General features: G+C 42.1%; 1 protein-coding gene across 2 annotated transcripts in view; it reads right to left on the reverse strand.

The window, feature by feature from the left end:
• Positions 1–23,061, reverse strand: part of LOC132323322 (ovostatin-like) — a 28,882-nt gene extending 5,821 nt beyond the window's left edge. For both annotated transcript variants that reach the window (XM_059838391.1, XM_059838390.1), the window contains exons 1-29: positions 22,903–23,061; positions 21,152–21,335; positions 20,339–20,495; positions 19,519–19,571; positions 19,010–19,030; positions 18,080–18,248; positions 17,366–17,450; positions 16,545–16,662; positions 15,813–15,933; positions 15,475–15,584; positions 14,461–14,619; positions 13,492–13,716; positions 13,221–13,278; positions 12,067–12,212; positions 11,535–11,678; positions 10,731–10,901; positions 10,050–10,170; positions 8,898–8,991; positions 8,013–8,241; positions 7,677–7,803; positions 6,921–7,042; positions 6,232–6,283; positions 5,778–5,861; positions 4,619–4,795; positions 4,052–4,133; positions 3,004–3,160; positions 2,471–2,545; positions 997–1,162; positions 238–458 (exon numbers count right to left, since the gene is read on the reverse strand). In XM_059838391.1, the coding sequence (XP_059694374.1) occupies positions 238–458; positions 997–1,162; positions 2,471–2,545; positions 3,004–3,160; positions 4,052–4,133; positions 4,619–4,795; positions 5,778–5,861; positions 6,232–6,283; positions 6,921–7,042; positions 7,677–7,803; positions 8,013–8,241; positions 8,898–8,991; positions 10,050–10,170; positions 10,731–10,901; positions 11,535–11,678; positions 12,067–12,212; positions 13,221–13,278; positions 13,492–13,716; positions 14,461–14,619; positions 15,475–15,584; positions 15,813–15,933; positions 16,545–16,662; positions 17,366–17,450; positions 18,080–18,248; positions 19,010–19,030; positions 19,519–19,571; positions 20,339–20,495; positions 21,152–21,335; positions 22,903–22,967 (3,693 nt within the window). In that variant the 5' untranslated portion in view covers positions 22,968–23,061. The remainder of the gene's footprint in view (positions 1–237; positions 459–996; positions 1,163–2,470; positions 2,546–3,003; positions 3,161–4,051; positions 4,134–4,618; positions 4,796–5,777; positions 5,862–6,231; positions 6,284–6,920; positions 7,043–7,676; positions 7,804–8,012; positions 8,242–8,897; positions 8,992–10,049; positions 10,171–10,730; positions 10,902–11,534; positions 11,679–12,066; positions 12,213–13,220; positions 13,279–13,491; positions 13,717–14,460; positions 14,620–15,474; positions 15,585–15,812; positions 15,934–16,544; positions 16,663–17,365; positions 17,451–18,079; positions 18,249–19,009; positions 19,031–19,518; positions 19,572–20,338; positions 20,496–21,151; positions 21,336–22,902) is intronic.
• Between the last annotated feature and the right edge of the window lie 746 nt (positions 23,062–23,807).

A 23,807-nucleotide genomic window follows, 5' to 3' on the forward strand; every position in this document is an offset into this window, starting at 1 on the left:
AAGACCTGGGATAATGTTGTGTCAGCAGTGATAGGTAAATTCTCATTGCTTAATCCCAAATTATGTGTAAAGCTATGCAGATCATGGTGTGCCTTTGACAAGGCAACCCATGAAAGCACCAGTTATCCAGTATTACTCTAATCCATATGCAGTCAGAAAGACCTGTCATTTCTCAAGATTCAGCTTGCAGACTGTACTGCTCCAAGACGCTTTCTTTTTACCACACCCAGTTGTTACCTGGCTGGAGGAAAAGCCACCATATGGGTTCTGTTGTTTGATAAGCCAGTACACAATACTGGAAATGTAAGATAAGTCTTCTGGAGCGAGTTTGGTTCTGTTGAGCAGAGCCAGGAGCACATAGCTGGTCATTTCAATCTCAGCAGAAGGGGCACGGGAATAGAAGTCAAAGAAACGTTCTGCTGCTGGCTTGTTTTCTCTCTGCCAGTGAACAGATCCACCTGAAAACAGAGGAGTGGGGTGTAAAAAGCACGGAAAAAACATGTTCTGAACTGGATAAGTTGTACGTCCGAGATGGAAAAGAAAACAGGAAGGAATGGAAAGGGAATTAATGAAAGCAGGCTGTATAAGACAAAGGGGGATTGAAGTGAAAGCGCTGTGGTAGAAGGATGCTAAGGTAGTTGCAAACAGGAACACATGACATAGCCAAGGGAAGTGGGTTTGTTGAGCATTACAAGAGGAAACTAATTGAAAAATTAGGTACAATCTTTCAATACCTTGGGCTGAGACATGCAGGGGACTCTCTCTCTCCCTCTAATTTATTACAAAATTTCATAGATCAGGCCGCAGCTCAAACTTTTGTGAAGCCAAAAGAGACGCACAGGAAAACTCCTAGAGATAAATTCAGTAGCACAGCAGGCATGAAAGGCAAGGGAAGGGAGAGCATTCCTGACAAAGCTGTGCATCAGAACAGCTCACATGATCCAACAGGCCCTTCCATCAGCAGCACTGCCTCTGCCATGGCCATGCTGCACTTACCAGCCCTGACAGCCACCCCATCCAGCTGCTCAAGGAAGAACTGGCGTCTTTCCTCTCTGCCAGCTAAGCCATAAACATAGGCAAGGAGGGCCTGGTTGTACAGGTTGTGGACCCCACTGTTAAATGCAGTCTCCAAACAGTTCATGCCGCTCCGAACGATGGGATGCTGGTAATGCAAAACACAGTGGGGTGTCAGGTACTGGATTTGTGTCTCCACACAACGCTTTCTAAAATCCTCCATCATTGCTTAAGCTGCAATCTCTGACTCTTCATGCTAGAAATATACATGATCCATGGCATGTTAAAGGACCTAGAGAGTGTATCCTGTAAAAAAAATGCCTTTCCAGTCATGCTGCCTGCTTTCTAAATTTATTTAGAGGCAGCATGGCCAAAATAAGACAGCACTGTTTCTCTTCCTGACTCATGAGATGAGCCTGTTAAAGAGAAACCATTGTCCCTTGGCTGCTTTAGCAATAAAATGTGGATCATTTTTACAGAACTATGTAAAGTGCACTGAGACCTCATGATGAAGCAGGCTCTCTCAAATGGATATTGCTTGTTTGCTAGATATAGCTACCAAGGTAACTCTTCAGACCTTTTAGCCTTTTTGACTATCTCTGTGAGCTCTTCTTCCTCTCAGACATCACCAGCACACTACTAACCATGTCAGCTCTCTGCAGTTTCACTTAAACATGTGACACTGGGTTTTGGAGCGACTTACAAAGATATTGGAAACTAAATTCATGTTGCTATAGAACTGTTTGATTCTGCACAGTGTTTTCATCCTGTTGGTCTTGTGTACCTTGATGATGGCTGATACAACAGTGTGTGAGGGATGTTCAAAAAAAATCACACGTCTAGAACGTGTTTGTCAGATTTGGAACAATTCTCCTCCTCCCCATTACATAAAGAACAAAGTTGGCATAAAACCAAGGTCACAAGGATATGCAGGAAATATATTACAGAGAACAGAACTTGTCTCTCATTTCCCAATGCCTAGTACTGCAACCAGGAGCTCTTAGTTTCCTTCCATTATTAAGATTTCCACAGGGAAATGGGCATTGGAACCAAATGTGCAAAGTGAGTTTGTAGACTGAAGATTTGGATAGCTTAAACTTTGGACTGGGTAAATTCAGAGAAAACTCCAAAGTGGATTTTGGATGGAGTGGGCAAATTCAGTCTGGATTTTGCACCTCCTTAGACTACCTAAAACAGCTAAAAACAGCTTGTCTAAAACAGCTGGATTCCTCAGGAGTGTTTCAAGTGAATCCATAGGCACTGGATATGGAGCTGAATTGTAACACTTGTTAAATACTTGCAGGAGACAGCAGGGTTCTGAAAACAACTGTCTAAAATCAACTACTGTCCTGCAAACAGTATTGGAGTTCCTCGTTGTAAAGGAAAGCTGATGTGAGGACTGTGACTTGGGCAGTTTGACAAATGGCTGACTGGGCTAACAGCACCAAAAACCTACTGCAGCAGAGTGTCCAGCCTCCAGCAAGGATGCCAGAACATAGGCTGTGAGGGAATATTCAGCTTCTTCTCCACCCTGATGAAAAACAAGAAAAGAACTGGTTAGGACGAATGTCCTAGAAATAAACAACATATTAATTAATTCATAGCTCATATATCGGTTAGATTTGAGATCAGCAGTAATTTCTGTCTCCCTGTGTGCACAGGAACAAGAAAGATCAAGTTCACAGAGGATAAAGCCAAAGTAATTGACTGCATCTTCTTGGCTTTCGTGTGTGTGTAATAAAGCAGACAATAGCTTGTGGCTGAGCACAAAATGCAGTGGTGGAAAATAAAACCTGAGACTTAGAAAGTTCTACTTGTTTTTACCTCTTCATCAAGAGCACACATAAGAATCATGCCCTGTTTGTGTAGGAGAGACACGAGATAATACTACCAAGAAGAGTAAGGCTGTGGTGAAGAGTAAGTTTGTGTCTTGTCCAAATAAATCCAGACAGCAGACTAGAAGTTTGTGGCTATACTTATCTCAGTTACCTTCAAAGCATTGTTGAAATGTGATCCAGCATTTTCAAAGCAGCCATCTGACTTCTGCTTGCTTGCCAGCCAGATCAAAGTTTGGGACTGGACGTTGTCATCAATGTAGATGTAGCGTTTGGCTTGCTCCAGGGACTTGTACACGAAGGCAGTGAGCCTGCAGGTGGTCCAGAAACAGAAGGCAGGTATGGTGTGAACAAGACCAAGGACATTTACCAGTGCACGGGATGTGCATAGAAAATGATGTAAAAAAAAACTTCATAATGTTTGAGGTAAAAGAAGAAAGTGTTTTCTCAGTTTTAAGTAAATAAAATATATAAAATCCTGATACTAAAAATTGACCTGATATGTCTCCATTACTGTGCTGAAAACATTCTTTTAGAGCAGTGGTAAAGTACAGACACAAGTTAGTGACTGATGTTAGCAATTTCTAGTCTTAGTTAATTGAATTATGAAGCAAATCAGGTTGGAAGGGATCTTTGGAAATCTCCCGTTCAACCACCTGCTTAAACTAAGGCCAATTTCAGAGATATGTCAGGTTGCTCAGTCTTTTGTCCAGTCATGTGAAAGTCTCTAGAGACAGAGATATCCACATCCTCTCTGGGCATTTATCTCAGTGCTACAGCCTTCTCCTGGGGAAGATTTTTATTCCTTCTACCCACCTGGAGTTGTCTCTGTAGCAACTTGAGTAAGGACAAACTCTTGTCCTCACTCTGTGCAGCTCCAACAAGAGTCTGACTGTATTTTCACAGTCCCCATCTAGGAAGCAGAAAAGTTTACCCAGGTTTCCCATTATTTTCTTCTTCTACAGGCTGAACAAAACCAGATCCTTTAGCTTCCTGTTGAACATTATGTACTCCAGCTCCCAACCATCACACCAACCTTTGGTTGCCCACTTCCCAGTTACTAATTTCTCCTTTACAAGGAGATTCAAATTAATTGAACTATATTCATTTAGTCTATAGAAAACAAGAATCACTGAATACTTGGATCTTTTTTCAAAGCCTAAAGATCCTGTGCTAGGGAAACAGAAAACATCATCACTTACCACACACTCCCTTCTCTATCTCGTAACCCAAAGGAGCTGTAGGATCCATCCCTGTGTTTGTATGATAGCTGTTTCTGGTAGCCTGAAAACACAATGAAGAAGACACATTTTCTAATCCCAGAAAAGGATTTGTTCTGCTGTTTGTTCAACTGAAGCAGTGAGACTTTTGGATTCAGTATCAGGTAATGTATGTCTGGCGAATAATGCCAGCCACTATGAATTCCAGCTGCTTTTGCTCCTGAAAAAATGACCCACTGCTTTTGGGGTGCTCTCATTGCCTGCTCCTGTGCAATTATTTTGGTACTGGAATTCAGAGATCAGTGCTCACCATGTAGGGCTGAAGAGTTCAAGGCAAAAAAGCACAATACCAGATCACAGAATCACGGTTTATTCTGAGTTGGAAGGGACCAACAATGGTCATCAAGTCCACCTCTTAACCATGTAAAGAACCCCTAAAATCACACCATCTGCCTTATAGCATTGGCAAATGCTTCTTAAACTCTGTCAGGCTTGGTCCTGTGAGCACGTCCCTTGGGAAGAAGATGGAAGAATCTGAAAACCTCTTACCTGTGGATAAATAACCAGTACCCCTGACTCTAATTTCTTCAGTCAGCTGCCCAGTCTTATTCAGATAATCCAGGGCATAGATGTTGGGTGTGAACAAGGCCATGTTCTGCTCTCCACAGCCATAAGGCATATGGAGCAGGTTGTCTATGTTCCGCAGGGCTGTGCCCAAAATGTCTCCTGAAGAGTGAAAAATGTAAGAAGTCAGCCTAGTTCAGACATGATTTTATTACATAGCATTATACATTACTCTACACTTTCTTATTATGAACCCAAGGGCAATGACTTATTCAGAGTGATCATAGTAACCAAAGACACATCATAGAAGAAAAGTGCCAAACCATTCCCATTTTTCATTTCTTATCTGGATGATGGACACCTAGGAGAAAATGAGAATTTGACAGGAAAAAATAAGCACCAATACTGGCTGGCACGGCTTCTGAGAAACAGCTATGAATCCTTGGAAGGGTTAGATTTTCCCTGCCCTTTACAGCCTGCCTCCTGTTTTTGCATGTACTTGTGAACATGTTGTGTGGGGTAGGATGCTGACAGGCTGCAGAGGCTGTAACTGCACAGCATCAGCACACCTCACACAGACACAGCACCCAAACCAACTGTGTTTAGAAAACAATCTGAGTTCAGAACCTCAAAAAATTTTCACTGAAGAGAACCCTCAAGCCTTACAAATGACTTTCAGATTAGCAGAGTCGATTGGGACCTGAAACTTTTATTCTATGGGAACTTATTGACTTACAAATGTTTTTCATTATGCAAAGTGATAAATTTGAAATTATGCAGTCAGCAAAGTTCTGTAGATTTCTTTCCAAGAAATTAAGATAATTTTTTTCAAAGAAGTCTGCCTTATGCTACTTTTCATCTGAATCAGCTGTTTTACTACACTGAACTGGATATGCTAATGCAGTATAATCTGAAATGCAATATAAATGGAAATTATTGGACCACGTTGTCCCTTCTTGATATGAGTGAATTGTGAGCAAATTTTGCCTCCCACTGCCATTTTGCAAAGTAGAAAACTTACCTTCTAAAATCAGGAATAATTATTTCTTCAACTTTACATAAGGTTTGTGTGTGAATACATCATGGCACTTGGTGCAGCACAAGAGAAACACCATTTTGCATTCAGTTCAAGTACTAAACTTACCAATGACAGAAAAATAAGCTCTGGCTGATCCCTGCACTAGGTTTCTTGGCAAGCTGAGAGACACTTGTTCAGAAATCATTTCACCTGATGAGAAAATGTGAAAAGAAGAATTGTTAAAATTATGGGGGTTTTTACAGAAGTCTTGACTGTTATAGTCCTCAGTCTGGGCAAGGAAAGTGTCACAGAGGCTTCCCCAATGGGCCAAAACTATATGAAAATTCTGAATTTCAGCCTAGCACTCTGACCCTGTGCCCTAAGCACTCTAGGACAACATGAATGTATCTTTTCCTCCCCTGGAAGAATCTCTGGCTTTGTAGGACAAGATGTGCAAGACAGTGAAGCAGTTCCACTTAACTGCCTGGAATGAATGAATGAAAGAATGAAAGAATGAAAGAATGAAAGAATGAAAGAATGAATGAATGAATGAATGAATGAATGAACGAACTTGCCTTACCTTTTGCACAGACCAGGGAGCTCTGAGTCAACTCCTTTTTAATACCTTCAGGCTGTTTGATTGCAGTGAAGTGGTCAGGAAGAGAAAGAAAAGTGCAGAGCATCACCATGAAACCATGGCATTTAGCAGTGCAAGACAGCATGTGAATATGGCTACCCAGCCCAGGTACCTCTTGTACCCAGTCCTACCCAAGCTCCTCTAGAATATCTCTTGATCCATGGCTCCCTCTCTTGCCCAAGATCCTTTCCAAAGCACCTTCCTACTCAAAAAACTGTTAAAAAAAATTAGGTATTTCTAGCCTCTGTCCAATTAATCCTATGTAGCTGTTGCTTTATGATGCTCAAGATAAACCCTTTTCCTCTTCTATCTTTCCTCCACCCTCCTCCCTAGTATTCAAGTCATGTGCTAAAGGTGCTTAAAAGTAAGGTATGGCATCTCCTCCCTTCTGGCACCATGGGCTGTCAGGACATGTGCTCAGGGTCCCAAGAAGTGGGAGAAGGACAGTGGATGCAGTAGCCACCATGATTTTCACTCTTATTTTGATATGGAGAAGCCTACTGTACACAGGTACTCTATTCCTTCCTCACTGTACCGCACTCCCTCCCTCCCTCCTAACAGCTTCTAACCCTCAGCCCCAGGAATTCCAGTTTCCACCAGGCAGAAAGAAACCTGCAGATTTCCAGCCATACCTCAACAAGTAGGGTTTGAAACAAGGTGTCCCTGTAAATGGTGTTCTCTTCTGGAGATGTGCTGTTTCCTGGACCTCTGGTGTTCAGTTTGGCCTCAGCAGTAATCACAAATTTCACCTCACCTGAAAAGACACCCACCAGCCAAGAAAATGAAGTTATCTTCAATGTCTTCAACTACCCCTGGCTTTGACTGCCTCTTCTAGGCTGATGAACTGCTGAGAAATGTATTTTCTTTAAAGACAGCTCTGTGAAACCAAATTTCATCAAGATTCCATACCAGTTCGTTAGTGGAAAGGAGTGCTTGCCTCCTCATCCCAGGGGCCCTGGGATGAGGAATGAAAGAGGGGTCATCCTGGCCAAAAACCAGACACTCATTACCAATTTCCACCTCTTCTTAACCTTGTACTGAGTTTTCTCTGGCCTAGGGCAGTGTTGCAATAGTTTAATTATAGCTCTTCTGCCTTTATTCATATTTCAACTTTTGGAGCACTTACACATGCAAGTAATTAGCAACTTAAAAAATAAAAAAAGACAATGTGGACTTGAAGACAGTGCGGATTAACACAGCTACAAAACTGGGAAGGAGCAGTGTCCTTATTGCCCATTGAGAATCCAGTCCAAAATTATTACCAAATTTATTATCAACTAATGGAGCTGTTCAGAAATGCCTGCTTGTGGATTATTGATGCTGCCCTGAAGGGTGGGAGTAGAAAGATCAAACAGGGATATACCAAGGTGATAAAAAGACAAACTTACCCAGTTTTTGGGGGCTAACAGCCCAAATATATGTTTTTCTTTCATTGGCACACACTGTTGCTGTGTTGCCTCCTGATGAAAGGACCTCTGCCTCATAGTCACTTGACTGTGCCAGTCTGGCACTGATCTGGGACAAAGAAAGAAGAAGCAAGATTACAAATGAAAGAGAATGACCTTAAAATCAGGCTGCAGACCAAAGGAGGCTGCTGCATTAGTATTTCTTGTGTTTGGCACAGCTCAGGACCCACAGCCTCTGCTGAGGTTCCTCCTTCAAGAGCAAAAAGATCTCTGGGAAATAAGCAAACATCATAGGAAGCAAAAGGGAACTTGATATACCTGGACACACTTGTTGAGGTAGTTGAAGACATTAGCTATTAAATTAAATTTTTCCCCTCGAGTGACAGAGTATGGCAGGGTGAGGTCCACAAAGAATGGTTGGAATGCTGTCATGGAAGCAGGGGAGGAGATGCCAAACCCAGCATCATCCTGCACACAGAAAGCACTGGCTTTCCATTCTGTGATGCTGTCAGGAATGGTGTAAGAGACATCCACCTCTCCTCTGGAACTGAAGAGAATAAGAAACACAGAATGAGAAATGATCTTAGGAATGTTTCAAGACAAATTACAAAATAGGCTTTCTGCTTGAGTTAGAACTTCTGTTTTCATCTCACTTTCTACAAGATACCTTTCCATATATTAAAAAAAAAAAAGCTATAATGTTTGAAGTAAAGGTGCTGGTTAACTACTAGTTAAAGCACTCAAATACTCAACTTTTTAAATTTAGAAATACCAACTGTTGAAAAACCAGAATGCCCAACTACACAGATTAGAATCAATAAATTTAGATTAATGTTCTAGAAGAGCATCTGAAGGCATAGTTAAGATGGAAATATTAAAATTGAAGATGCTGTGATAACCTGAAAGAAAATAAAGTAAACTGAGCTTTTTGCTGCTGAATTAAAAATTGGATGAAAAATAACAAGCTCCTTCTCTCTCCTTAAAAAATACTTTTATCTCACTCTTAGCCCCTATTTATTTCTCCCCACCAGAAAGACAGGGGACAGGGCACAGAATATTTGTCTGCAATTGACATTGATCAAGATGGGAAAAGTAGACCCACATCTACAAAGCAAACATATGTTCCATGGTTCCTTCCCAGAATCCATTTTATCTAAATGAATCAGCTCAAAAATGAAGAAAGAAGAAGATAAACATACTTACTCAGTGTTAACCAGTTCCCAAATCCAGGTTTCGGGGAAGTATTTCCGAACAGTGCTGAAACCACGATCACCACCTGCAGCAATAGCCATTTCACCTAGGAGTGGGGATGTGATTAAAGGATAGTATTGGAGACATCATGGGAGAAGAATCTGAACTTCTGTCAGACACGCTTCACCACCACAAATGAACACTAACTATCCTGTTTGAACATTCCTGGACTTCCCATGCCCCACATAGCAGGAAAATTCTAAGAGATATGTGAAGAAACAATTCCTTATCTATTCTCTTTTCCCATGGGAAAATACTGGAAATATTAGCTATTTTACAAGGCATTTCACTTCATTTCATAGTGAAAGGTCTTGCCATTCAGTTTAAAAATGTGTTCCCCATTCTCTACAACTTGCTCTCTTTGATTTGCAAATGGGCACCAGCAGCCAGTATTGTCATCAAGGCTTATAAATGCTTTACAATGACTTAGAATCACAGAATCATTAAAAAAAAAATCTCGGTTGGGAGCAACCCCTGTAATTCTCTATTCCAACTTCTTGAAGTAGGACTAACTTCAAAGTCAGATCAGGTTGCTTCTCGTGCAGCTCAGTTTTGAAAACCAGCAGTGATGGAGATTCCAAAACATCCTGGAGATCCCCTTCTAGTGTACTACAACTCTCATCAGGAAGATCTTTTTCCTAATGTTGAGTAACACTTTCCTTTGTGGCAACTTATGACTGCTACTTTTGCTCTTTTGCTGATCAATCTGACTTGATGGAGAGAGAATCATAACTTTTGCTGATCTATAAAGGCCTTGGAGACTATGTGCTAAGTGTGCCACACGCTGTGTGAAGTCTTGACTTCTAAATATTTAACTGAATTATGATTTGATGAAAGATTCTGACCTGAAAACCTCTGAAAAGCCAGTATCAGTTTATAAAAGAAGCAGCACCACAGTATTCCCTGTTTTTTCTATACGCACCTGTGCCTCCAACAAAATTGATTCTACTACCAGGACTGCCAGAAGGAGACTGTAGGATGCAAACTGGGACACACAGGCCTATTTCCCAAAACCCCTCATTACACTAGCTGTTATTTTATACAGGCAACGTTTTAAGGACCAGGCAGAGTGAGACTGGAGATCTAGAATGAACCTTCTTTTACCTGAGGCCTTGAGATTGGCGTCAGAATAGTGCGCAGGGTAATTTTCTGTTTCTGATCTCTCTTCATTGCACAGAACTGGTTTCCGTAGCACAGAGTTGGTGAACACTTTCAGACCCATACCCTAAATGTGAAAGAATCTAGCAAATCACTCAGAGCATTCACTAGCTGCCAGTTCACATCACTGATTATCATTCCTCATTTCTCCCCTCCCTCCTCCCAGTTCATCCTGTTCTTTCAGCCTTGAATGTCTCAGCTCTGTGTATTTCTTATGGAGCAGTGACACCTCGTGTTCCGCAAGGAGCAGTGGTGAAGAGTCTGATGCTGGCCTTATGTCTCAGGGTACAGGGCCAGTGGAGTCCAGTGTACCAGGAGCCCAGTGGCCTGCATCACAGACACAGAACTCTACAGGAAATGCCTGGAGTCATGAGCCAGGGCCATGCTCCTGCTCAGGTATTGTCTACTGAACCGTGGGCACCAGCCCAGTGATTTTCAGAGCTCCTCAGTAAGTGATGAGGAAAATAAGGCAGAAATGGGGTGATTGCTGCAGGCTTTAGGCAGTTTCAGGCATCAGCTGCCTTCTCTCAGCAGTAAGAACCACCACCTGAGAAAGTTGAATGCTAATGCTGATGAATTCTTCCGGATTCCTTCCCACTCAAAGAGCCTCCCACACAGATCACATACCCTGAAAATCCTGTAGACATCTCCATCACGGCTGACATTCACAGGTTCAAAGTACAAGCCATCAGAAAAGATGGTTTTGGATGGGGTACACTCCTGTGGCCTGTCATCCTCCAGGTTGAGCCCATTGTAGTAATAGCCATATAAATCACCCCTATGAAGCTGATAGTACACCTGGAGGTGAGAATGAGTAGTTTAAGCACAAGGAAGGTCTCAGGCAGCTGCAAAATCACATATATTCAAAGCTTATGGTGGTCCCTGAGCAATCCTGTAGACTTCAGTGGGCTTAACTAGTGATGCCTACCTAGAGAGGAACAAGCAATTTGGACTGAGCCGTACCCTCCTCCTTCTGAGCCACAATGGTTTTGTGGAGTGACCTTGAGCAGAAAGCATGGAGACACACTCTTGAGTTAAGCAAAGAGGAGATGAGTGTTACAAGACACTAGCTGTCATCTACAGCTTTTGTTCTGGACCCAAGGCCTCACTGAGCAATGTGAATTGGGCAAATACGTAAAAATTAAGTAAAAATGCAATTTTGACACAATCACTCCACAGTGAGGAAATGTGCTGTCAAGGATTTACATAAGGCATATTTTTGGGATATATGTTACACAGCCATGCTTCCCAAAAGCAGTGCTGTGCTATCAATTTCTGTCTTTAAAGCATATAATTGCCTTAGACCTTCCTTTAATCACAGATGTCTGTTTCCAAGGGAAAAATAAAAATACAGTCAGCAGCAGAGACATCACAGGTGGGAACTGGGCTGTTCCTAGCTCAAAAGAACACAGGGCTGGGGATGTGACTTACACTCTCAGCAGATAACTCTTGCCCAGACTGAAGAAGGACGCTCTGAATTGCTCTCAGGGCACAGAAGGAGTTGGCAGCAGCTTCCAGGTGGAGTCCAACTTTAGAGCCTGGGAGACCCTGCTTCTCAGAGAACTTGAGCTGGACCTGGAAATTAGCAAATCCAAGACAAGCCCACGGAAATGAGGTGAATCGGTTTGGCACAGAGATCCAAATCTCCCCTTTCATCAGCGCTCACTGCTCTCTGTAGGACAAAGCTCCTACCGCTAGATGGCCCGTCTGGATCAGCCTGTGAAAATTCACCTCACCTCCCCCCACCCGAGGTACCCTTCTCTCTCTTGTCGTGGAGAGAGTTTTGTCTGAGCCTGAACCGTAGGTGCCGATTCCAGGGTCGGCTTCTCATGATCCCAGACATACCTGCACCTTTTCCATTCCTAAATGCCATGCCCAGCGCAGGGCTCTTGATGGGATCATTTCCCGACCATTTTTCAGCAAACCCCAATATATCCCTTAATAAGAGAGCAAAGGTTTCCACCTTGTTTTTGAAGCATATATCACTGTGTATCCTGGAGCTGTCAGCCACTATCTCTCCATGAGGATGCACTGTGTAGAGCAGCAATCTGGCACTGGGAGACAGCTTCTCAGTGACAGTCAGTGTGATGGAGAATGTACCTCTGGAAGCTGTGGAAGGAACATGGATCAGGGAAGGACAAGCCAGCAAAAGAGCTTAGACAAACCTCAGCTTTGGTGGAAGGACTACATATTTATTCATAACCTATAAACACCTTTATAACCCAGGGAATTGGACATTGGAAGACTCATCTCTCAGTGGCTGAGGGACAGCTCCCATCAGCAAGATAACAGATACAAACTGGAGGATGCTGAGACCAGGGTGCTTTGCAGAGAGAGGTCTACACTGGGAAGAAGTTAAACATGGAAATCTGTGCACAACTGCTATGAGAAGAGCATAACATTGCCTTTGGGTCTCAAAACTAGAACCTCCTGCACCAGAGGAAATAAAGCAATATCCTGAGTTAAAGGAGAGTTCTCTTAACACTAAGAAATAAGAAATTCTTCTCTACATGGATGAAAGCTACAAGTACATGGAAAGGAAATTAAGCTTAAGACTAAAGATGGTAAATATGAAGTCCTATATAGGGAAAAAGGCTTATTTAAGCCACCTCCTGAAGTGTGCAAATAGACCAGGTTGTGCAAGAAAACTGATTTTTAACAATGAAAGAATGAAGGTCAGGATCGCTGTCATTTGTGGGTATTTGGAGACTTCTGAAAGGGCAATGAATTTCAAGAGTTGACTACTAAATATCCCTTTCAAATGGGACACCTATTATTCCAAACTTTAAAATGTTTTATTATTCTAGTTGGTGAAGACTAGGATGTCACATAGAGACCATAAATACTCCTTGGCATTATAAAATACTACAATAAAACATATGAAGGTTGCATTCCACATGTTTGATCACACCAAAATGTGTTTCTATTAACAAGATAAAATTGATTATGATATGGGAGGTTGGCTAGATGCTGCAGCAAAAGAAAATGGTTGTGTGAGCAGTAAGAGGTCATGGGATTTAGGGACTAGTACTTGATTTAGCCACAGTTCTCTGCTTTCATCACTTGCAAAACTTACTGTGCTCTGAAGTACGAGTAGTAATATGGTCTGGAGCTTACCACCAGAAATGCTGACTTGCTTCTGGCCACTGAGAGTAATTTTTCCTTGTGTCATCACCTGGGCATAGAAAAGTCTCATGAAAGGGGATCAAAAGCACCTTCTCCCTTCCAACCATGAAATCACTGATTTTGAGTATTGTTCTGAGAAGCCTCAAAGGCCATCAGTTCCAGCCATGATCCATAACCACTGTCTGATCATGAGATTTCTGCCTTATAGGATGTTTGAGAGAAGCTGAAAAAAAGGTGTTTTAGGGGTAACATTAGGACTTACTACATAGTAGAAGTTTGCGTGTGTGGCATTGCTGTAGCCTTCTCTGTTCAGGACATAATGAACATTGATTGTCCTCTGCTGGCCACAGCTGAGCTCCTCTGTCACTGGCTCAATTTTCAGAAAGCTGTTGGTCCGTGAGTAGAAACGCCGGACAAGGAACGAGGCTTTGGGCTCATTATCAATCCCCCAGATAAAGTCTGCACATTCATCTGGTGCCTGCTTGACCTACAAAACGGAAAACCATACATGTGGAATCAACAGTGTGGAAAAAAAGAAAATGCAAGGCAGGTGAGAGGCAAAGGAGTCTTTTCTGTAAAATATTCTGCTGGGAAACTGATTTTGTGGGGCTGTTTAAGCCACGAGCAAGAACTGGTGTGAAAAATTTGTGTTTCACCAATGAAGAGTGAATGGACTTCTGAACACCTTCAGGCATCCAGATGCCTGTGGCACGTTGCAATAAGGGGGTTATTTTAGTTTTTTTCAGGCTTGGCACCAGTTCCATAAACTGCTGGGACTTACACTGAATGGCATTGTTCTAAATGACACACTTTTACTCAGCTCTTTCCATCCCACCAGAATAAAGGCATGACAATGCAAGAAGACCATGTGATGACAACAGGCATGAGTTTGTGCCAGCAGAAATGCAGGGAAGCAGTCAGCAACAGTGAAAGATGCTGGCACGCACCAAGGCTAGAGGGGGAAGGCAGTGCAGTTTCTGAGGAATGTCCTCTAACACACAGAAGAAAGAGAAGGAAAATGAATGCAGAAAGAGCTTCTAAAGGGGAGGGAAAAGCAGGGAAGGACTGAAGATCACTACAACCCAAAACCACAGATGGGGTGCGGTGTGCCTCTTCTCAGGCACTGGTGTTTCCTCATACGAGTTTCACAGAGTTTGCAGGGATTCCTTCTAAACCCTCTCTCCCATTAAGTATCTAATAATTAATTAGATTGTAGCCAGTGTTTGCTTACTGTCAGCTTCAAACTGGGATCGAAGAAGTTGGATGTGTCAATGGAAAAAGCAGCAATGCCATTTTTGTCCGTGGTATAGTTGGCCAGATAATCTCCATTGAGCTCCAGCAGGACGGTGCTGTTGGCAACAGGCTCACCATCCATGTTTGTCACAGTGATCTGAACACAACAAATACCCAAGGGATTCAGAAAAAAAACAAAGAACAGCAACAACAAAAGAAAAGCTCTATTTACTAGAGGATGGTCACTTAAAGACTGAGGACTGTTGCAGGGGGTAGAAATCAAGAGTGAAACGTATTGAAGAGGCACATGCTCCTCAATGTTTTGAGGGAGCGGGAGTTCTGTGTCAGGAAAATTCCCATCAGTGGGAAATTCCCATCAGTGCAGAATAAGCTATGTGTCACAAAGGGAGGAGGAATATTTATTGAAGAACATTGATTAACACACCTAAAACAAAGAGATGACTCCATGGCCACAGGCAAACTGTGGAGCTCAGTAGCACCTTTTAACTCCTACACGTCTGTGCACACCCACATCTCCACTGCCCATCAGGATGATGCTGTACAGGTCACCACCCTTTTTGTGCCTGGTTTATACTGCATGTGTAGGTTGCTAAGAAGTAGGAACGTGCTCCAACATCTATACTGCTGTAGGTAAACATCCCTGGGATTGCGTGATGCAACACAGGGTGAATTCTACCTTTAGTGTAGGCATAACTGTTCCTGAAGAATTTTCTTGTAGACTCCTCTTCCCCATTCATATCACCTTCCACTTACTCACTTTTTAGGCATCATCTGACTACAGCAGAAAAGAGACCCTGACATGCCAGGTGTGATACAATTCTCTTTTTTTCTCTAGGAGTATCAAGAGAACTATATAGTCTGTTATGTTATGCAGCATTATTTTGGGAAGCTGACAGCACATTCAGGTGAGAGCCATAAATGTGACAACATAGAGATCATTATGTTGGACCCTAGGGAGTTTAGGTCTAAATGTATCCTCTCATGTACCTACCTCACCATGGTAAGGAATTCCTCTCTTGTAATAGGAATCCATATTCCTGAACAGCACTTGGTCATTTCCTTGGCTGACTGAAACATAGTCATAGGCCTCCATCTGGATACCTGTGAGACACAGCCAGTACAAAGGAGAGGAAACAGAAATCAGACATGGGCAGAAAGCTGTTCCTTTTGATAAGCCCTGTGGAGTGACGATGCTCTGGAGGGAGAGCTACACAGAGAAAACCATAATTGCTGCCTGTTTGCCACACAGATGGTGATCCAGGAGATTCCTCTCAGGAAGATCCATGCATTAGCTTTAACCAGTCACTCCCAACGCCCACTTGGTGTTACCTGTCCCATTTTCAGTGACGATGCTTTCTATGTTGAGGCTGGCATACGTCATGGCATAGCTGCGGGACAGCTGGAATTTTTTGATGGAGATGACAGTGTTGAGGCAGCCATCCTTTCCCAGCTGAAACAGCAGCACAAAGGGGAAAACCCATTTTTCTCAAGGTTTGCAAAATTGCTCCTCATTATGCATTAGTGCATCTCTGAAGAGCTCCCTGCCTGCCTTACATTTCTTGCTCCCCAGCTCCCGTCCCAGATGACTGTTTCAATATTATTTACACTAGCACCTGGAAACTTCTCTCCCTATCCCCTCTAGTCTTCTCTATGCTCATGCTTCTTCTTAAACCCATCTTGCATGATGCTTTTTCTCTGTGACCACAGCACATTGAGTCAGAGCTAGTGGACAAATTATTCATTCATTCAATATTAAGTGTCCTCAAAGACTCCCAGCAGAGTTCTGTTGATTAGATTTGGTAAGAACACAGCCCCCGTGTTTCAGAAGTTATTACAAATTTACAGTTTCATAAGCTTCTCTCCTTCCTACTAATTCTTTCTGAGGGAAAAATCAGTCTTTTAGTGAGGTCTTTCAGCACTGCCTGTGAGATAGTGAGAAAAACCACACCACTGAGATTGTCTCTCTGGTGTTCCCTTGGAAATTAATGAGGCCACTGAATACTGTGCTACATGCTGGGTAGTAAAGCTGACAGGGAAGAAAGGACTTGTTATGTATCATACCAGTCCAGTGACAGCTTCACAGGTTTTTTTCCAGTTTTGTACACACATTGGACTATAAAAGCGCTGCTGACACACATTAATTTGGGCTTTCCCTTGCACTGGCTGGCCGTAAGTGTACCTAGGAGAGGAAGAAACATGAGAATTCAATCATGTGGATTTAACATGAGACTTGCAAAAGTTGCAGAGTAAAGCAGACTCTAAATCCCTCCTCAGTGTCCAGAGCACAGACAGAATAGCATCTGGGAATTGCAATTAGTCAGCCCTAGTAGAATTCCCTTCTACTATTTTTAGGCTGTTTCTGCCATCTTTTTAAAAAAACCCTATTTCACCATAGTTTTGGTGCAATCATTGTTTAAGGTCTGAAGCTGGAAGGCAGTGCTGGACTCAGGATATCATTCCCTGCACCTTTTTCTCATTGGTACATTACACAACAAGGCAGAACATATTGACCCTAATCACCCTTTTAGCTCCTGGCACCCTGCACTTTAGCAGGACCACATCCAGTAATTTTAATGATAGACTCTCATTTTCTGTAATAATAAAACACAACAGCTAACAAGTAGGAAGTGCTTGATTTGGACACACACAGAATCTCCCAGTTTTAATTCTGCTGTGTAGCAGGGGAAGAATATCATAAACTCATCGGAGAAGAATATAATGACTTTCATGATATTTTATATCATGAAAGTCATAGCTAAAGGAATTGCTCTAAGCCACATTCTGAGCCAGCAGCAGGATCTCTGCTTCCCAGCAGAGCACACCACCCAATGCCAATACCATTTGTTGTGCAAAATTGTGCTGTCTTCAGCTCTGATACTTACGAAGCACAAACGTTCACCCTGACCTCTTCATCAAAGAAAGAAATCGTCTTTGGCCCAGTGGTTGTCACTTCAAATTTTGGCAGCACTGAGAATGTAATGTGAATATGACTGATCAGCAATTGCATGCCATACACAGGTGTCGGTGTAAGACAGTAAAAAAAAACAAAACAGTTGGCAAAGACATTTTCATCAACAAGGGAGAGGGAATGGATCAAAGAAGAAGCTAACTAGGAACTGGCTGTAGTATATTACAACAGAAAAAAATAACCTTCCGTGGCAAGATGAGTAACTTCTGTAAAGATTAATAATCATACTAATCACTATAACAGTTGCAGCAAAACTCATGGTAAGTCACTTTAATCTCCTTTCTTTAAGAAAAATGAGTAATGCCAATGTCTCAAACTAGTTAAGCTCTGGAGTACAAAAGTTATTATGCAATCCAGTTGCAGTGAAGGAGAAAGGCAACAGATTAAGTGAAATAACCAAATCAAATAGATTGCTGACACCACCTCTCTTCAACCTATCTTTTATCCCAGGTCCCATAGCTGGGAAAGGCCTGTTTCTCATGCACCAGTCCACCCAGCTCTCTCCATGTCTTTATTTTCCAGGCATGATGAGGAGAATTCAAAGGACTTGAACACTGCATTAGTAGTTTTTATCTGACTTAGGCAGAGCCTCACTGCTAGTACAGAGTAGTTTACGACCTTTGCTTACCATACTCCTCCACTCTGAAGGATTGGTACTCTCTTCCACCTGACTTTGTCTCCACCGTAATTTGGTAGGTCCCCAGAATAGGCTCTGGGATTAGTGGAAAGGAGAGCTGGACGATTCCACGCTTTGATGTCACCTCCAGCCACTGGAAGATCTTGTTTTGCTCTGGATCCTGGAAGAAAGAGATGTAGCAAAACCTTTATCACCATTTCTTGCCTTCTTTCAAGGCCTGTCTTCAGACATATTGGCTAAATGAGTCAGAGGTTAAGATTGCTTTGGGGCTGATGACGTGTGCTCTGACTTTCCATCTCTGCTTGTGGATTTCACAAAACTAAGTTTATGTTTAACTGGGAATTAGCTACACTGACAGATGGCCTCAGATCATTCAGAAACAGTTCCTGATTGGGACATAGGTTGTGTATGGGACACAGGCTCCCTGTCTAGAACACTCATAGCACCAATCTTTCTGTCTCGACTGCCTTTGTAAAGCGGGAATATTATGCTGGCCTCTCTCAGAAAATGCTTGGAGAAGTAGTGATGTGAAATTTGGTAGAAGATGATTCATTGTTAGCCCATCCCCATGAGAACATGGCATTTCAAAAAGTCACCATTCTTATGCCTAGGTATGAGAATGAGGCTATTTAACTATTTGCTGTAGTCCTCCCAAGGTGAGCCTGGACAGAACACCCCTGTTTGAACTCTAATGAAGGGCAGAGCAGCAACCCCACACTGCCTCTGTCTAACAGCTCCAGTTCTGCTGATTTCCTCTCCTCTGGTGCTGGTAGAGGATGCTGCCACTGTTCAACCTCAAATCCATTGGCTTTAAATGGTGTGCTCTGGATGAGTCTCCCTCAGCTGCTGACTCTGCAGGAAATGGTGAAGCACAGTCTTCCCAAAGGAGTTTGTGTTTTAATTTCATGTTGTATCTCTTACCTCAATGATGATTCTGGGATACTGGAGGAGGAAATAAAGGGAGAGAAAAAAAATGATCAAAACAATAATCTAACAGTGGAGGTTGATAAGCACTAGAACATAAGGAAAACTCTGAACAGCTTTTTCTGGATAAAGAATGGGCCAGGGAAACAATTTACAACTCATGTCTGTAAATAAAAGGATAATTTTAAGAGGATAACCTGTTTGTGTTTTTTTTTTCTGCAAAAATATCCAGTCTTTTTCTACATATTTATGACTACAAAATCTGTGTGCTGTGAGAGATTTGCACAAGTGCTTTCAGAGCTTTGCTCTCTACAAAGGCAGGGAAATGATGGAGTGTGAAGGTAAGGAGTTACAGCAAATATACAAAATACAAAAAAATACAAAATATAAATAATATCAGGAAGCCCATTCCAGGCCCTTCTTATTCGATATCTAAGTGAGAGAGTCTCAGTGAAGAGGTACCCCAAGAGGGTACCTGAAAAATTTTGACTATCACTCACACTTACCGTCTCCTGAACAGGTCTGAACTGGGTGTCCAAAGTGACAACACGAAACATCACTGAAAAAAAAACAGGACAAAAAAGGATTGCAGAATCATCAAGGTTGAAAGAAACCTCAAGGACTGTCTAGCCCAACCATCAACTTGGCACCAAGTGTCAGATCTTCAAGTGTCACATGCAGGTGCCTCTATCATTTATTTTATTAGCAGTGATAAATCATTTTTAATACACAGCTTTGACCAGGCTTTTTTTGAAAACTAAAGAGTGCCCAGAGAACATGAAAGGATTATCTTAGCAGGTCAAAAAAGAAAACGAAAATAAATGCCAGCTGAAATGTCTTCAGTTATTGCCCACTTGGACTAAAGTACAATTAGGCTAAAGAGAGAGCTAACTCCACCACAGCTAGTACTTTAATTTAAGTATTGTGATGGAATCAGCACTTTGAAATAGATCAACAGTTAAGGAGACAAAGCTGTTTATAGGAACTGAGGTGCTTGCTTCATTTTTACATTAACTTTATTAGCTCCAAACTTAAACCTATTACTTTCTGTATTTTTAATACTTTTATGTATTAAATACTTTTTATGTGGCTTTCCTCGAGTAAACCTGACAGAACCTGAGATCCTGTAAAGGCAATTGACTAAGTACAAACACATGAATTCTACTATATTGCTGCACTGTTGAGAATCGGTTCTGTTTTTCACTAACTTTGACAATCCCAAACTCAGATGAGATTTTTATTCCACAAGAGCAAGATTCTGTCATCCTTGACCCACCCTTTCACTCAACTCCTCACTTTTTTAGCTGACTCAAACCCTTCATCCACCTGTTTGTCCTGGCTTGTAGAGGGGTTTGTCTGTCTGGACGAAGACAGCACCATCCACATTCTCAATTGCCACTGATCTTCTCTCAGCTAAGTCAACCGTGGCACCCTTGGCTGAGAAGGAAATGAATGCCAGGGGATCAGAAGTAGCAGGAGGAACCTGGAGAGGAGCAAAATCCCAGAGAAAAAGCAGTAAATAAGACATGCTGAGGTTCCCTGATGACCAGGGTTTTAAAGCAAGATACTGTCTGTTGAGTCATAAACAGCCTTTGGAGAGTCATGAGAAGCCCCACCTTTGTCAGTGAGATAATTTCTGGGAATTTCTGCTGTGGAAGGCCTGTAATCTGTCATCAGGTAATAAAATTTGAAGCTGTGCTCTGTCCTCTGCATTTCCCTGCTTACATGCAGGTTGCCACAGCCATATACCTTCAATTCTGAAGTGTTTTCTCCTGATGCATTTTGGAAGACTTCACCTTGGATCACCTTTTCTTGTGTGTACAGGTCTTGCAGAGCCAGGAAAGGGAATAAATGGGATCTATATGGGACATATCTTGCTTGATACTTCAAGAGTTCCATAAGGAGCATGCAACTGTGATAACAATCTAAAGATTTTTTTCTATTCACTCTGGGAATGGAGATGGAAAGTCTTTCTCTAGCTCCCTTCTACAATTTGTAGGTCTTTTTTTCCCTGTTTTGTCAGCCTTTTCAACAGTTTATATTATTTTAAACACATTGTCTTCTTTCCCTCACTGACAAGGAGAGTTGCAATCAGAATTATTCCTACACCCTCTTCAGAAGCTTTAAAAGAAAAAATACCTTGAACTCGCCACACTTGAAGAAGTCATTCTCTGTCACGGGCTCCTCAAAGAGAGTCCTTTGGGCAGTGCCATATTCCAGGACAACGCTCAGGGACACAGGCTCGCTGAGGCTGTGCAGCTGCACACAAGCCGTCTGTGGAGCGTCGCTCCGCACCACCGACGGGACCAGCAGCACATACTGGCTGTAAGACCAACCAGAAAGCTCAGTCATGCAGGAAAGTCAGAGCAAACAGGAGAGGAAAATACCACACAAGTGCCAGAGGTGGGAAGGAAGACATGATCCAAAGCTTGCTCAAACCAATGGAAGGATTTCAATTTCTTTTGATGGATTTTAAATAACATGCTAAGGAAGTACAAATGCCAACTGTTTAATCCCTCACAATTCTTTCTGAGCTGAGGGACTGGCATCATTCTGTGCAGTGCCTTACCCAGCATGATACTGCCCCTCTCCATTCCAGGTATTTACACAGCTCCAATTACTGAAGTGGCTAAAGCAGAGCTGCATTTGTCCTGCCATGACCTAGGTGTGCACTTAAACCTCTGCAGCCCCCCATAGGGAGGAGTGATATTTAGCTTCTTCTCGGGACCAATGACAAAAATACTAGTTGCAGCTAGGGTTGCAAGTATCTTTAAATTTCTCATTCTCTGGATATCTCTTGGATAGGAACTGACATAAGTCAATCCACCTAATGCACAAGAAGTGATCTTGCTTTTCCATTTTAGCAGAAAATTCCAGGGAGCGCTCAATCTAATCTGCATGCTGAGTTCTGTTTCCATGCTCCTGCTTCCATGCTTCTCCCTGTCTTGTTTTCATGGTTTATTTCTTCCATAGAAATTTTTTATTTATACTTTTTCTCTATATAATTAGGGCAGCCTTCCTTCCCTGGAGTACTCCTCTGTAAACCATTCCTTCATATTTGCTACATTTGTCTAAAACTCTGTTGCTGTCCAGCAGTTTGCTGCCCAAACTACTCTTTCCAAATAATGTGTGACAGAATTCCTGAGGTGGTTTTGTAGTACAACATGAATCACACAATCTTTCTTTCTAATCTGATCCTTTCCCTTTTTTTCTCCCACAGCGTTGCCAGCTCATATAGCCTTTATTTTTATTTTCGCTTGCCTGGTCCAGGCTGCATGAAATTCAAAGATCAAAATGAAAAGTATTAAAATTAACAGTGTTTTGGAGGAAGCTACGCTGTCTTTCTTAGTGTTTTCCTTTAGAGTTTTTGAGAAAAGGGTTCAAGGTATAATGTTGGTATATTTTTGAATATTGTGGCTGAAATCTTCTGTTTGTATAAAGCCATGGACCCAGACAGTGCTAATATGAACACTAATTGTACTGGGTTTGCCATTCAGCATGCTCTCAGTCCCAGCCACTGCCTGGTCTCTGGCACCTCCCCATACACCGTGCTCTCTCTGTGCTGCTGATGTATATCAATCCTAATTATTAGTATTACTTGTTAGTCTAGTCCCGAGTTTTCAGTTTGCCACTTCACCCAGGCACATCACACTTCAGCTACTCAAGTTCCAGGTTTCCTGTTTCATTCACACTAGATTTCACAGCAGTTTCATGATGGAGAGCACCATTCCAAGCCACCCTTCAATGTCATCTACTTCCAAGTAAACACATTTAAGGACCTATGTCTCAAATATCCTGTTTATCATAAAGCAGTGTCCCAGAAGAAATAAGCTGGTGGGAAAGACAATAAAATATGTTATCATATAGACACAGAATGTGTCACCACTTACGTTTCAGAAGACACTACAGGAAACCAGTTCAAGGACAGAACACAGAGAAGAATCCTTGACCACATTTCTGTGCATGAAGAAACAGAGAGACTGAACTCAAACTGACAGCCTGTCCCTGGTTTTTAAATTGGCCTGAAATGGTGCTCCTCCTCCACGCCTTCAATCACAGTCTAACAAAAGATATTAACATAAAATTTGCATATGTTCAGTTTCCTCACTACTGTCTGTTCTCACACTCCTTGAACTCCCAAACAATGGCTTTGGAGAGCTCTCATATTTCACATACCTCTGTGAGGTATTGCAAGCCAAACCGGTTCCTACACACATGATTGTTTCATTGAAGCTCACCTCTTTGATTATTGTGTCATTGGCTCAAGATCCCTAATGTTTCAACTTGTTAGAATTTGCCACTACTTAAGAATTATTCTGCAAAGGTGTCCTGTAGACACATCACACAACAGAAATAATCATAATACACTGCCTTTTCATGTCTGCATGGGAGCCAGGATGGGTAAAAATAAACCATTACAGCTATAGCTGCGTTCAGAATAGCACTAAAGCAAACTCTTAATGATAATCTGGATTTCTTTCTGTGGACACTAACATTTGGCAAAGAATGATGCTGGCTAATGGTCTACCATTTTTTGCCAGTGGTCAGGACAAGTATATTTCTAGGGAAAGGAATCTGATAGCATTACTGCATTTGTTCACTCATCTCTGTCAGTCTATTTTTTCCCCCTCATCCCTGCTCCCCCCATTAAATGACTTGTTAGTCTGTTGTTGAATTTCAGTAAATCTGAGAAGATGTTTCAGAGTAATCAATATATAGAATCACAAAACAAGTTAGATAGAAAGGAACTTCCTGACAAATATGTGCTCAAATCTCTCATTTTAAGCAGGGCTAG

This window comes from Haemorhous mexicanus, chromosome 2 (assembly GCF_027477595.1).
Source record: "Haemorhous mexicanus isolate bHaeMex1 chromosome 2, bHaeMex1.pri, whole genome shotgun sequence".
Classification (NCBI taxonomy): domain Eukaryota; kingdom Metazoa; phylum Chordata; class Aves; order Passeriformes; family Fringillidae; genus Haemorhous; species Haemorhous mexicanus.